This window comes from Xenopus laevis, chromosome 2L, assembly GCF_017654675.1.
Source record: "Xenopus laevis strain J_2021 chromosome 2L, Xenopus_laevis_v10.1, whole genome shotgun sequence".
In the NCBI taxonomy this organism is placed as follows: domain Eukaryota; kingdom Metazoa; phylum Chordata; class Amphibia; order Anura; family Pipidae; genus Xenopus; species Xenopus laevis.
In genome coordinates, this window is record NC_054373.1 from 149,815,024 (window position 1) to 149,830,233 (window position 15,210).

At 40.4% G+C, this 15,210-nt stretch overlaps 1 protein-coding gene across 1 annotated transcript in view; it reads right to left on the reverse strand.

The window, feature by feature from the left end:
- tfcp2.L (transcription factor CP2 L homeolog) overlaps positions 1-15,210 on the reverse strand; it is a 52,764-nt gene that overhangs the window by 26,762 nt on the left and 10,792 nt on the right. Inside the window, 4 exon segments of the mRNA NM_001095978.1 lie at positions 811-917; positions 2,324-2,429; positions 3,291-3,367; positions 10,212-10,363. Coding sequence (NP_001089447.1) covers positions 811-917; positions 2,324-2,429; positions 3,291-3,367; positions 10,212-10,363 — 442 coding nt within the window.

Sequence of the window (15,210 nt, forward strand, 5' to 3'; positions counted from 1 at the left end):
CCTAAAACAATAACTGTATACTTTTTGTATAGTAAGAAAATCTTTTTGTTCTTGAACTAAAGTTCATCCCCCTTAGCTATAGTGATGGGGCATGAAGCAGGGGACTTGAGGAGAATGCCAAGGGGCTGTCTAAGAAACTAGTGAAGTCTAGCTGGAGTGTCAATTAGGGTGATATTTTGCTACCAAAATATTTTTGGATCTATTGCTAAATGGCTAGCAAAGCAATCTTTGTGCCTGCTTCCTGTTCAAGTGACTGGCAAGTAAATGGGGGCAAGTAGCCGTGATTAAAATGCTGCATGCTGTATAGCAGAGGTCCCCAACCTTTTTTACCCATGAGCCACATTCACATGTAAAAAGAGTTGGGGAGCAACACAATCCTGAAAAAATCCCTTGGGGTACCAAATAAGGGCTGTGATTGGTTATTTGGTAGCTCATATGTGGACTGGCAGCTTACAGGAGGCTCTACTTTCCACTATACTTAGTTTTTATGCAATTACAACTTGCTTCCAAGCCTGGAATTCAAAAATAAGCCCCTGCTTTGAGGACACAGAGCAATATTCAAGGGGTTGGAGAGCAAAATGTTGCTCACAAACTTCTGGTTGGGGATCACTGCTCTATAGCCTTAAAGCAGTTCTAGAGGTAAAGTCTGCAGTCAACATTTTTTTTTTAAAGATATCAACTGTCCAATAGAAAATTTGAGAGTTTTGCTTTAGTTCAAGAGAAAATGCATGCAATGCAACATAAAAGCATATGGTTTTGTGTGCACAAGCAATAATCACAGAGTGCACCAAGCAGAAATGATTAGCTTACTTGAATAAACACTGATGTCCTCTTTGCAGGATCCCAAAGGAACTCAATGGTATTCAGCTGGGTCGGATTAGCTCTGGGGTCAATAATTCCAACAGACATTGGAATATCTGCAAAAGATGAAATCATGAAATGAAATACAAAGAACGTGCTTATTAATATTCTTTGTTGCTATAAAAGAAAAAAACTAGATGTTTCATAATTCAAGGAATCTGATTAAGAGTAATGTCATATCAGAGTAGACTTACTGCCTGCTGAGAAAAAGTAACTATTCTGAAACTTTAAAATTATACTATGCAACATCATTTTTTTCATTATTATAAAGCCATTTCATATTTTACACAGCATTATTTACAAAAGGTATTCACCAAACATCGGTTTCATTTTCCTTGTGGTCTTCAAGATGGCCATATACTGGCTGACAATTCAAGGAATCATACTACCAATCAACTTGCAGTCAATTAGCATTCTCCTGATGGCCCTAATGATCACATCTAAAAATAAGTGAATGCACCTGCCACCGAGGTTTATCAGAAGACCAATTTTGAAAAATCAACCATGACCCAATAAAGTTGAAGACATGCTTTTTATCCAACTATAGCTGTGTAGTGCCAAACCCATACCCCGGTGATGTTAACAAAACTTTAATAATTCCAGTTGATGGGCAGCAATGGCAACAGCCAATCTGTGATTGGTCTATAACAAATCTGCATGAGACATTACCATTAGAACAGTGGTGGTCACATATTTTTGGTTCAAGCCCCCTTTTTGGTCCAACTGCTAGTCAAGACTACCTTTTCCTACAAGGATATACGAATATCTTGGGCAGCAAATAAATGGTCACCCCAACTCTCAGTTATCATGCAGCACTGGCTCAAGAAAATAAAAAGGGCCATTTACTACCAAAAATGTTGTTGCAGGGTTAAAAATTCTTAAAGGAGATATTTTGTGTAAAAAATAAGAATGTACCAGTGTGTTATATTCATTTAGATATAGAAGAATTGTGCTTAAAAAAAAAAAGTAGTGTTTCAGGCTGATTTATTGAATATTTCTGCAAAAACCCTCTTCCACTTCCAGCTCCCTGAATTGCCAGGCTGTGCAGGGGAGCTGGCTCACTACACTGCAAGGACAGAAACCAATCAGTAGCTAGCAGGACCTGATGGAGAACTGAAGCCTGTCTTTGCTTGTGTGACTGCAGGGCTGTGATTGGCTGTCCCCTCCTACTGTGCTTCTGGCAGGGACCTTGAGGACACGCCTACCCCTCATTTGAAATAGGGACCAGTGGACATCTATAGGGAGCTCCAATAAAGGGGCTATTTTTAAAGATAATTTTCAGCACCATGTAAAAGCAACATCATATTTTATTCATAATTGCCTACGAAATTATGTTTTTTTCATTTATCCTATATGTCTCCTTTAAAAATTTAGATACAAGGAGAAATGTATCTACTATTGAGACAAATACTGTGTCTTTTTCTCAGGACTCCGTAATCATCCTATGCACATGACTACATACCAATGTCAAGTATTCTGTCTCCAGGTCTATTCCACCTCCATCCTTCTAGCTGCTGGTGTTCAGTGTACTGTAGGCGACGGTCATGAAACACCACTCGGAAAATACTCTAAATAAAGCAGGACATTAAACGGCTTCATTTGCTGTACAGCAAATCTCAAGTATTGTGTCGTATTAGTTCTATAGATCCGTTGGGTAGGCTAAGGCCATAAATACCCTGATGTAGCACATCCAGCCCACATGACTCCAACTTTAAAGCCCCTACCCGTACCAAAAATTAATAAAGAAGATGTGGCTCTAGTGTAAAGCCAGGCTGTATATATTTTAGTGTTGTAGTGGATTGCATCCACACGATGATTAGGATATCCATGCAATAACCCAGGTGGGTGTGTTGTAGACTTGCTGTATTAAATAGTGTAAGCATTAAGAACTGTATTTATTAAGAATTTAAATACAGTACGCTGTTAAAGAAAAATATGTTCTTAAAAAGTCAAATAATGCATTTTGGCTTTGTGTAGGAGTATAAAAAACAAAAAGTGTTTAACACACCAGGATTTTAACACTGTCTAAATGGGTTATACTAGATCTGAAGTGGTGTAACATAAAGGCACAATTGTAGACTTTTTTTTAGGTGTCTTCAGGAGTCTTTTACCCCAATCTTTAGGCAAAAGAATATTTTACAAAGCTTTCACTCTTTCCCTAGGTGGGCTGGGGCACCAACTACTTCTGGGTAGCTGTTAACTTCCCATGATATCTAGCCAATATAACTTTTATATCTGACCCTAATGCGCTTCAATGGTTCGACCTGACTGATTATGTGCAGATTTATATATAAAATAAAAAAGCCTATTCAACTGACCACTAAACTGTGTAATGCCACACATGGGTCATTTGCATTGTATTTAAGGAAATTTATTTGCTTACTTCCAAAAGTGAACTTAGTAAGAAATGAACATATATGGAAACTCACCTTAACCAACTTCCCATTTAATTCTGGCAATTCTCCAATTTTTCGGTTATCCAACATCCGGATTTCATAAGACTGACCTATATATAAAATAAAAACATCAATCAACATTTCACTTATGTAGTGAATATTTCCCTCCTTACACAGCTGTCTTGTTTCTAGGATCTTATTTACCCTAGCAACCAGGCAGAGGTTTGAATGAGAGACTGGAATATAAACAGAAAACAAAATAGGTAACAATAATAAAAAGTAACAATAACACTACAATAGTAGAGTAATGGTTTATGGCAGGGGTGCCCAGGACATCAATCGCGATCTACCAGTAGATCGCGGGATTGTTTCTGGTTGACCGCGACCTGCCAGGAGGGAATTGCCCGACGGGTAAGTGGTTTCCTGTAACCAAGCTGCTGCTGCAGGTTGTGGGGCCTGCACGTTCTCTCCGGGGCTCAGATTGTTGCCCATCAATTGCATGCTACATCCATTTGCACCAATGGGCAGGTGGCAAAGGCGGAATCAATGTCCTCACGTGATCAACTCTTGTCAAACCCGGAAGTGGCCGAAGGCTCAATGGCTGCAGGTACAACTTTGCTGGTGATATTAGTAATAAATCACTTTCCACTCGCAATGCTCCTCTCATTTTGCATGGTTTTATTGAACAGTGCAAACGTTTCCCATCTAAATACGTTTTGGATGTATATTAAGCAGCCAATGTAGCTATATTATTTATTATAGTGTGCATAAGATATGCTTTTATTTGAGAAGTATAAAAATATTTAGCATAAATAAACTATTTTTATCAAGGTAAACCTATTCTAGATAGTAGTATAAGCATTTTATGGGCTTGGGATACTTGTTCTTGTGCCGTATGGTAAACGGCCCACTATTTTTATCAAGGTAGATTTCTTTATGGGGGCCAGGTGTCGAGAGTAGATCCCAGGGTAACAAAGTCCGGGCACCCCTGGTTTATGGGCTAGCTGGAAGGAGGCAAAAGAGAAAGGCATATGATTCAACTATACAAAATAAATAATGAAGACCAATTGCAAAGTTGCTAAGAATAGGACATAATATACTAAACGTTAACTTAAAGGGATCCTGTCATCGGAAAACATGTTTTTTTCAAAACACATCAGTTAATAGTGCTACTCCAGCAGAATTCTACACTGAAATCCATTTCTCAAAAGAGCAAAAAGATTGTTTTATATTCAATTTTGAAATCTGACATGGGGCTAGACATATTGTCAATTTCCCAGCTGCCCCAAGTCATGTGACTTGTGCCTGCACTTTAGGAGAGAAATGCTTTCTGGCAGGTTGCTGTTTTTCCTTCTCAATGTAACTGAATGTGTCTCAGTGGGACATGGGTTTTACTATTGAGTGTTGTTCTTAGATCTACCAGGCAGCTGTTATCTTGTGTTAGGGAGCTGTTATCTGGTTACCTTCCCGTTGTTCTTTTGTTTGCCTGCTGGGAAGGAAAAGGGATGGGGTGATATCACTCCAACTTGCAGTACAGCAGTAAAGAGTGATTGAAGTTTATCAGAGCACAAGTCACATGACTTGGGGCAGCTGGGAAATTGACAATATGTCTAGCCCCATGTCAGATTTCAAAATTGAATATAAAAAAATCTGTTTGCTCTTTTGAGAAATGGATTTCAGTGCAAAATTCTGCTGGAGCAGCACTATTAACTGATTAATTTTGAAAAAAATGTTTTTTCCCATGACAGTATCCCTTTAAAGATGAACCAACCCCTTTAATCTACCAAGGTACTACCCGATACTGCCAATGCATCAAACTATAAAGCTATCCAACTGCAACTCTCCACCACATATAATGTAATAAGCATCTTCTAATAAATAGGACCCACAAGTATTTACAAGAGGGCATGCAAACAGCATGAACTAATTCTACATTCATGTCCTAATAATCAACTTAAGAGAATGCAATTCCTTATTTAAGCAGCTGGTTATCAGTGTGGGCTTTACCTGGACAAACACAAGCCAAGCGAGTACTGGTTATTTGTTTCTATAGACAAAAGCCCATTTGGCATTTTATATGATTAAAATATTTTTCTTGAAGCAGAGGTTGAGGTTTTTATGTCAGTGTTTGTGTTAGGAGTTCTGATTTGTTTATCCAGATTTTTTTCTGATGTGAAATGGAGGTTTATATTATATATATATTTTTTTTTTTTTTTTTTTTTTATTAATTATTATTATTATTATTATTATTAGAAAGCTTTGTTTATAAATAATATTGCCCCTTTAAATTATACACTGAGAATGTATAAAATGTTGGCTCTCCAGGTTTTTCTAGTAAAAAAAGGCCCCACTACAGGAAGCATTATACCAACAGAACTATGAGAACACAAAGGCAATTGTGTTCAGGGACAGGCCTTAGAGACTACAACTACTGTACATTCCCCAGCATGTCTGACAGAATGCAGCCCTAGGAAGGCAATATATTATGGGACATCGTCGATGTAGCCAATGTGTGCTTGCAGAATTAACATCAGAGGATCGGAATTCACTGAAAGCATTTGTAACACAGCTGGGAGCCTGCAAACTACTTCCAGATTTTAAGGCAAATAATCTGTACAAACTATTCTCTACTGCCCTAAATTGCACATTTTCCCAACAACAACAAACTACAAAAAAGTTTTCTTTTTCTTTACCTGAAATCTAAATTTCAAAATGACACCTGATGAGACTGCACAGAAGGATGGTCAGCATGGTGAAAAACAAGGGTGAATCGGTCACGTCTCAGCTTGAGGAAAACTGTACATTTCTGCTTGTTTTACTAGGAACTTGGCACGAACCAAATATAATGTTACTTGAGGTGTTTGGGTACATTTGCACCTGGCCTAGTGAGCAGGGAATCCCCTTTAAACAGCTTGCCAGTAAATGTCATCTGGTTGCTGTTGGTTACTAGAACTGGCACTCGCTTTGTGCATTTCATTAGATTTATCTGTTAATATGGCCATACGTGTACCAATAAAACAAATTTTCTGACCATTTTCGGTACATGTATGTGGGTTAGAGCATCCTGACCGATATCTTTGTAACATGGATATCTGAGGATATGCAAGGAATAACAGCCCAGGTTTTGGGAAATTTCGGTACACTGCTTGCATTCCACATCTGTGTTCATGTAACTGCTTCTCACACTTCTTTAAAGGACCAGTAACATCAAAATTTTTTTTAAAAGAATTCGTTAGAATACAACGAAAAAAAACACCAAGAGAAATAAAATCTTAAAATAGCAAAGCTTTTATTATGAAATAACTTACAGAAATTCTGCTTCCGCTCCTCTACAAAAAAGGCGACACGGCGACCATCTATACTGCGGCGCTTGATTTCTCCTCCCTGGCTATTCTAGTGACAGTGTTTCCTCTGCCCCCATCTCCTTTTGCAGCTCTCGGTGCCGATACCCCTTCCTGCGCTGCGATATCAGTCGGCAGCTGCGAGTGTTGCAAAGAAACAGGACTTCTTCGCCAGCCTGGATGAGACCCTATTGGCCCGAGCAGAAGCATTCGCTGCAGTTGACATCGCCGTGTCCCAAGGCAAGAGCCATCCCTTCAAGCCAGATGCCACGTACCATACTATGAACAGCGTGCCATGCTCCTCCAACACCACCGTGCCACTCGGACATCACCAGCACCATCAGGTGCTGGAGCCCGGGGACCTCCTGGAACACGTCACCTCCCCGTCCCTAGCATTGATGGCCAGTACCGGACATGAAGGAGTCCGCGGCGACGAAGGAGGTGGAGGGGCAGGAGTTGGTGGCGGAGGCTTGATCTCTACCTCGGCAGATCCGCACAGCCACATGCACGGACTGAGCCACCTTTCCCACCAGGCAGCCATGAACATGACCTCTGCCCTTCAGCACCCTGGACTGTCACCCCTAGTTTGCTCCTCCGCTGCTTGAATCGCTCAGCAAAGGCTTCCAACTCGCGCGGGTCAGTCTCTGAGTCGCAGACACACAAGACTCCCTTTACGTACAGTCCTGGAACGGATCTTGCGGAGCAAACTGAAGTAGAATAGCACCACCGTGCCACTCGGCCCTCACCATCACCAACATCATGTGCTTTCGCCCGGGGACCTCCTGGAACATGTCACCTCCCTGTCCCTAGCATGGTCGCCACTCATCACTGCAATGGGGGGCAGGTGGCTTCGGCAGGCTAGGTGTCTGCGACTCAGAGACTGACCCGCGCGAGTTGGAAGCCTTTGCTGAGCGATTCAAGCAGCGGAGGAGCAAACTAGGGGTGACAGTCCAGGGTGCTGAAGGGCAGAGGTCATGTTCATGGCTGCCTGGTGGGAAAGGTGGCTCAGTCCGTGCATGTGGCTGTGCGGCTCTGCCGAGGTAGAGATCAAGCCTCCGCCACCAACTCCTGCCCCTCCACCTCCTTCGCCGCCGCGGACTCCTTCATGTCCGGTACTGGCCATCAATGCTAGGGACGGGGAGGTGACGTGTTCCAGGAGGTCCCCGGGCTCCAGCACCTGATGGTGCTGGTGATGTCCGAGTGGCACGGTGGTGTTGGAGGAGCATGGCACGCTGTTCATAGTATGGTACGTGGCATCTGGCTTGAAGGGATGGCTCTTGCCTTGGGACACGGCGATGTCAACTGCAGCGAATGCTTCTGCTCGGGCCAATAGGGTCTCATCCAGGCTGGCGAAGAAGTCCTGTTTCTTTGCAACACTCGCAGCTGCCGACTGATATCGCAGCGCAGGAAGGGGTATCGGCACTGAGAGCTGCAAAAGGAGATGGGGGCAGAGGAAACACTGTCACTAGAATAGCCAGGGAGGAGAAATCAAGCGCCGCAGTATAGATGGTCGCCGTGTCGCCTTTTTTGTAGAGGAGCGGAAGCAGAATTTCTGTAAGTTATTTCATAATAAAAGCTTTGCTATTTTAAGATTTTATTTCTCTTGGTGTTTTTTTTCGTTGTATTCTAACGAATTCTTTTAAAAAAATTTTTGATGTTACTGGTCCTTTAATTCCAGTCTACACACTTTTGTGGTCCAGTATACAACCAGGTACCCTTTTAGGTCACAAAAAAGGTTGTGAAACATGAACTTGATTACAACATACACCCTGCTACAGTTCTCAGAATATCCAAGAAAGAATAGTTAGCAATACTTTTATTATAATACAGGCATGGGACCCATTTTCCAGAATGCTTGGGACTTGGGGTTTTCTAGTTTTCCGTAACTTGGATCTTCGTACCTTAAGTCTACTAAAAAATGCCTGACAAGAGTATGTTTTTAATGGAGAGTACAAGACACAAAAACATTTGTAAATTCAATATGTAATTAACCAGGGAAAATTGTAATGCGTTTCAGGTACAGGTATGGGATCAGTTATCCAGAAACCCGTTATCCAGAAAGTTCCAAACTACGGAAAGGCCGTCTCCCATAGACTCCATTATAATCAAATAATCTAAATTTTTAAAAATGATTTCTTTTTTCTCTGTGATAATAAAACAGTACCTTGTACTTGGTCCCAACTAATATTTAATGAATCCTTATTGGAGGCAAAACCAGCCTATTGGGTTTATTTCATGTTTATATGATTTTCTAGTAGACTGAAGGTATGAAGATCCAAATTATGGAAAGACCCGTTATCCGGAAAGCCCCAGGTCCCGAGCATTCTGGATAATAGGTCCCATACCTGTACTAAGAATGGGGCTTTCCCTGGCTGGGGTAGAAAGCATTCCTAATCGGTAATATTTGTTTTTTGCAGACCATTTACTACCCCTGTGCCAGTAATTTTCTGCATAAACTATAAAGTATATAATTAAATCACCTACAATGTGGAAAAACTCATCAAGCTGCTCATTCATTTAGAATTAGTTGAACATTATAGTTGCCCTTTATATGCAATTACTTATGTGATTCTGTTTTTCAGACAAAAAACAAAGTGATGACAGTGAAAAGATATCATGGATCATGTACTAAACATTGTACCAAACACTCTTCAGAGCCCATGTGAAAGAAAAAGCTGGTGCCATTCCAGCCAAGCACCACCCACTAATGTACCCTAATAGGCACAACATGAATAACTTGTTTATTATGTTCCCTTCATGTATAACATAAGAGACATTGTTATTAGTTATTGGCCAATGGGAGGTCAGAGAGTAACAATAATGGAACTCCGTGCCATACTAGCCTGTTGCTGTGGATTCCTGGCTTAGGGCCTGCATATGGGTGGATGATAAATTATAATTTATTAATATTGTGCAACTCCTAATAACAGGAAAATATAGAGTTCTGAATATATTTGAACAGAGTGACACAGAGGGGAGAGGCCCAGATGCTACACTGCAGCTTAAAGTCAAAGGGAAATGCAAGGAATAGGATTTGAAGTAGAGGCCACAGGGTTTTCAGCTATTCGATCCGTGTTGGGCCCAAGGCGTTTATAAGAGAGATTTACTCTAGGTAGCAGTGGGTGAGCTTGCTGGACAATGCTTCACACTATTTTAATGAGTGAGATTCACTAGTCGCCTAGGAAAGGTTGAGTCCTGATATTAGCTTATACCCATTGTTGGACATCAAATATGTGTACTGTGATTATTGGTGGTACAGCCTGTAATCATGGACGTCTCCCTAGCCAATATACAGTAGGGAGTACATTATTCTATATTTAAACTAACAGGTTCCTAAAAGGGGGACTGGTGTAAGATGCCATAGACAGTCACTGTTTATTGGGCTGGTGGGGGACTGTTTAAGTCTCTGTGTAGTTGAAATGCCAAGACCTAGATAAAATCCAAGTCCAGGCCTGCCCAGAAGTAGCGAATGTGTACAGAATTGCTACTGTTCATATCTCACTGCAATCAGACTGGTGAAAAGTCCACCTGGTCTCTTGGCTCTGACAGACTGGTTGACTAAAGTGGTCAGTGAAGAACACTTAATTGGAAGTAGCCAACACAGACATTTTACCTTGATTGAGATACGTCAGAGTTTCTTCATGAAGTTTCACAGCTGGAGAGGTAGCAGTGCAGAGCACATACTGGAAAGGCAGAATTTTGTTCTCATTCTCAGACGGCAGGCTGGATTCTTCTTGCTTGAATATGGGCAAGGCAAGAACATCACTGGAAAAAAAACACATTCAGTATTAAAGGAGAACTAAAGAAGTAGCTAGAAATGTTTTACATTATGTTTTGGGCTTCTGTACCAGCCCAAGGCAACCACAGCCCTTTAGCAGTAAATATCTGTGTCTCCAAAGATGCCCCAGTAGTTTCCCATCTTCTTTTCTGTGGATTCACTGCACATGCTCTGTGCTGCTGTCACTTACTGCACTTAGGACCCACTTGCAATATACAGGACACATAGAATATAAATGTCACAATATAAGGCTGATTAGTAATTAATATGGATGATTACTACATGGCAGCACAGAAACCAGTGCAATTAGCATCAGAATTTAATAATCCGCCTTGTAGCATCATCTTATATTAGAGGCCAACTGCATTTTCTGATTGACAATTAGTAACAACCCCTAAGCTTAGCTTCTCAACAGCTGCTCGGAGCCCACTGAGCATGTGAGTGTCACAGACACTTTCCAAGATGGTGACCCCCTGTGACAAGTTTGAAGTCCTGGATCATTGCTGCTGTTGACAAGCTGAAACTTTAGGCTGGTGCAATAAGTTCAGTATATAAAATATGGCATTTCTAGCCCCATTAATTTTTAGGGTTTACTTCTCCTTCAAAGGGATCTAGTAGCTGCTTAACATTAGAACAGACTACCATACTAAAATGTATAATTTTCATATCCAATGCACCTTATTTATAAACCTATTAAATGAAAAAAATATATAAAGAACATATAGAAAGGTTTGGTAAATGATATAGATGTCATGGAACTAAAAATACCAAATCCACAGAGAGGAGATCTTAAAATAGGAAATGTATACCAAACCTCAACTTACAATTGTTTCCTTGGCAAAACATAGCTCAAACCTTAAGGTAATCATGTATGAAAGAGAAGTGCAGTCCTACCCATGTGTGAAATCAGTAAATAGCCGCTAATGTAGGTTTTAAAGTGTAGCCAGTAACAGTATTAAATTTGCTTCTACATACCCTTTAAATTAGCATTTTCAAGCAGGCCATTTAGCCATACACAGGCCTCTGGGTAACTTCTGCTAGTTTGTTTAAACTGCTGGTGCATTAAGCTGGCTCATACACTTGAAGATCCTCTTGTTTGGCACGGTTGCGAAATGCCTGGATCCTTCCAGGATACGCTCACCCTGAGGTTAGTGATATCGTACCAATCTGTTCGTTGGGCCCTAGAGCCCAACAACCACTTCACAACGAAGGAGATACAGGCAGCTGGGCTTTTAAAATCCTGTCCAATTGATATCTGGCTGATTTTTGGCAAGACATTAGTTGCTTTAATCAGCAGGTGTATGACCACCTTTAGTCTACAAGTTTCTAGGAGGCAATGTTGGAATTACAGTTGACCAGATCAGAAACGTAACTAGAGGGGGACGGGCCCTGGCGCAGGACGCGCAGCCAGGCCCCCCGCCGTACACCCGGAACTGGCCAGGAATTAGAGGCGCGTGAGCTGCCAGGGGGCCCTGAGGGGGTGCAGGCCCTGGCCCGCTCCCCCGGTAGTTCCGCCACTAGACTAATCAGTTGTGTATCATCTGTTCCAGAGATTGGCCAGAAATTTGAGTAGATAGAGATAGAGAGAGAGAGAGAGAGAGAGAGAGAGAGAGAGAGAGAGAGAGAGAGAGAGAGAGAGAGAGAGAGAGATTTGATTGCACAGACCCGCACACCAAAGTTATTTTCTTCAAGAATAGTGATTTCATTTAGTACATAGGATTTATGTACTAAATAAAATCACTATTCTTGAAGAAAATAACTTTGGTGTGCGCGTCTGTGCAATCAAATCTCTATATGAATTTTTTGACCGAGCACCCACAAAGATTAAGCAAAGTCCGGTCTTCAGAGTGCGGTCGCATGACACAGATAATAATTGAATACACTTTGCTTTGATACACAGATATCCTGGTGTTGCTGGTCTTTTTTGAAGTATTTGGATTTTTTACCATGCACCCAGGGAACACGACGTGCAGCAGGCTATATATAGTGAATAAAGTACCCCCTCTTGTAATATATAAGGATATTATAAGTTACCTAGGAGTTTCATGACCATATAAAAAACGAGGCCGAAGGCCGAGTGTTTTTATACAGGTCATGGAACTCCGAGGTAACTTCTAATATCCTCATATTTTGCAACTGGGGGTACTTTATTTATTATAATACACAAATTTCAGTGAGTCATGTGACAGAAATTACATCAGAACTCACCGTTTATAACTGATGACATCAGAACTCACCGTTTATAAGGATATCATTTACAGGATATTCATGGCTTTTGTGTATTATATATATATATATATATATATATATATATATATATATATATATATATATATATATATATATATATATATATATATATATATATATACACATATATATATATATATATATATACATATACATATATATATATATACACTGCGCTCCAAATATCTGTATTTCTCAAAGTGCTTTATTCCATAAATTACATGGAATAATGCACAACATTATGACAATCTTGCAAATGCTTCCCTTAGAACAGTTGGTCCCCCGCAACTAAAGCTGACCATAGACACAAAGATCCGTGGATTCATACGATTTTTTGAGTGTGTGGAGAGTCCCGACATTTTTCATCCCACGGAGATCGGTCATTTGGTCGATCGGACAGGTTAAAAGATTTCTGACGCTAATTTCTCTACATGTATTGTCGATTGTAAGATTTTCAGTGGGAGACTGTCACCAGATTTGTCAAAAATAAATACGATACGATTGCTGTAGGGGCAGAACATCGGCTGATCTGTTCTTTTACTACTTTGTTTGATCTGAATGGTTAGTGGCAGGTCGGGAGATGAGGAAGTCTGATCGTTTGAAGATTCGAACAATCAGATCTTTGCATCTATGGCCAGCTTAAGTGACTAGGTGTTCTCATGTCTGTGAGGAGTTAATATATGAATGGGTTGAATTACCATAGTCCTAGATAAATTTCAGAAGCTACATCGCTATGGAAACAAACTAAAAACTGCCAGCAACATGGTTTGAGGAGGAGATAGGGAAGAGATAAGAGCACAGCTTTATGCAAGAGAAAAGTACATGCTTTTTAGTAGTATTACACTGTGCACCAAACCCCCATCTTCTCATCTTTGTTTCCATATAATCTGCTCATGCTCTCTTCTGCTTAGCACAGGAACCTATCCTCCCATCTCCTAATGTCAAAATGGTACAGCCCCAGATGGACGGGTCTGCTATAGAACACAGTAGTAAATAAATATTACAACCAATCAATAACAAAAACACAAAGTGAAAACAGATGATCCAAATGGGCAGGTATCAGGCTGGAATCTGGATATGGCAAATGATTTTATATATATATATATATATATATATATATATATATATATATATATATATATATATATATATATATATATATATATATATATATATATATATATATATATATATATATATATATATATATATATTTCGCCCTGCTGAACAGAATCCCTGAGTTTCATTAAAGGCAGGCTGCTGAAAAGAGTATCAACTAATGTAGCTAAGTGTAACAGTTCTGTAGCAGGATTACTAAACGGTCAGCCTAAAAACACCAGGGTCAGGAACATTAAAGGCTATTGAAGTTGCTTAGATCTACTTTTAACCGCTGTATGACTAGGGGAAAAAAAAAAACCTCTTTAAACTTTATATCCTTTTGTGTTTTTATTTCCATTGTAAAGTCTTCAGTGGGTATTGCTCAATTCTGAGGAAATGAACTCTTGAATCATATTCATCACTGGAAAGAGGGCGCTCTTGTAACTTGGAGAAAGTAATAACAAAGGAGCAGAAGCTGAACAGAGGTTGAGGGAGACCTCTAAAGTTAAAATGCTTGACCTGTTAAAAGGACCAGTAACGCTAACATTTTAAATACTCATTTCCCCCCCAAAATAGATATAATAGATAATATTAAGGCTAATGGTGGTCATACATGGGCAGATTAAAGCTGCCGATATCGGTCCTTCAGATCAATTCGGCAGCTTATTTGCACATGAGTGGGGGCTCCCGATGGGTCCTCCCTATTGAAATCAGGCCAAAAATCGGCCAGATATCGATCGGTCAAGTTTGATTTTTTTCTACGATCCAGGACTGCATCGGCCAGTTGATGTGGCCCTGAAACCCGTCGCAATCCGATCGTTCGGCCCCAGGGCAGAACATTCGGTTTCACCCAACATCGCCAAACGAGTGGATCTTATAGTGTATGGCCACCTTTAAGTACTCTAGGATTTCTTCAAATCTTCAGCTTGAATTTGACATGCAAAGTGCCCCATAGGAGAAAGGTGAAAAGTGATGGCAGCTTGAATTCCTCTGTGCGCTGAACCAGAAGTCAGCTTCAAACAGATAACCTAAAGCACTTAAGCTTTTTTTTCAGTGTCTGCATCTTAAATTAATGTTTCTATTCCTTCGTACAGCTTTGGGGGTAATGATGTGAGCATACATTTAAGCTGCAGACGCTGAAAAAAAAGCTTATGTGCTTTAGGTTATCGATGCAAAGCTTACTTCCGGTTCAGCGCACAAAGGAATTCAAGCTGCCATCTTTCTCCTAAAGGGCACTTTGAAAGTCAAATTAAAGCTGAGATTTGAAAAAATCCAACGGGAAGTAAGCCTTACCTATTGTTATTATAGCTGTTTGGGGGGGGGGGGATTAAGCATTACAAAAACTGGTGTTACTGTTCCTTTAAGCAAGACAGATGCTTAACTCCTATGGAAGTTGGAAAATCAAGGTGAATCCTTATCTTGCTACAAGTATAACCAGCAGTTTATCATTTCTACCACTGACATAACATAGCTCTAACATATCTGG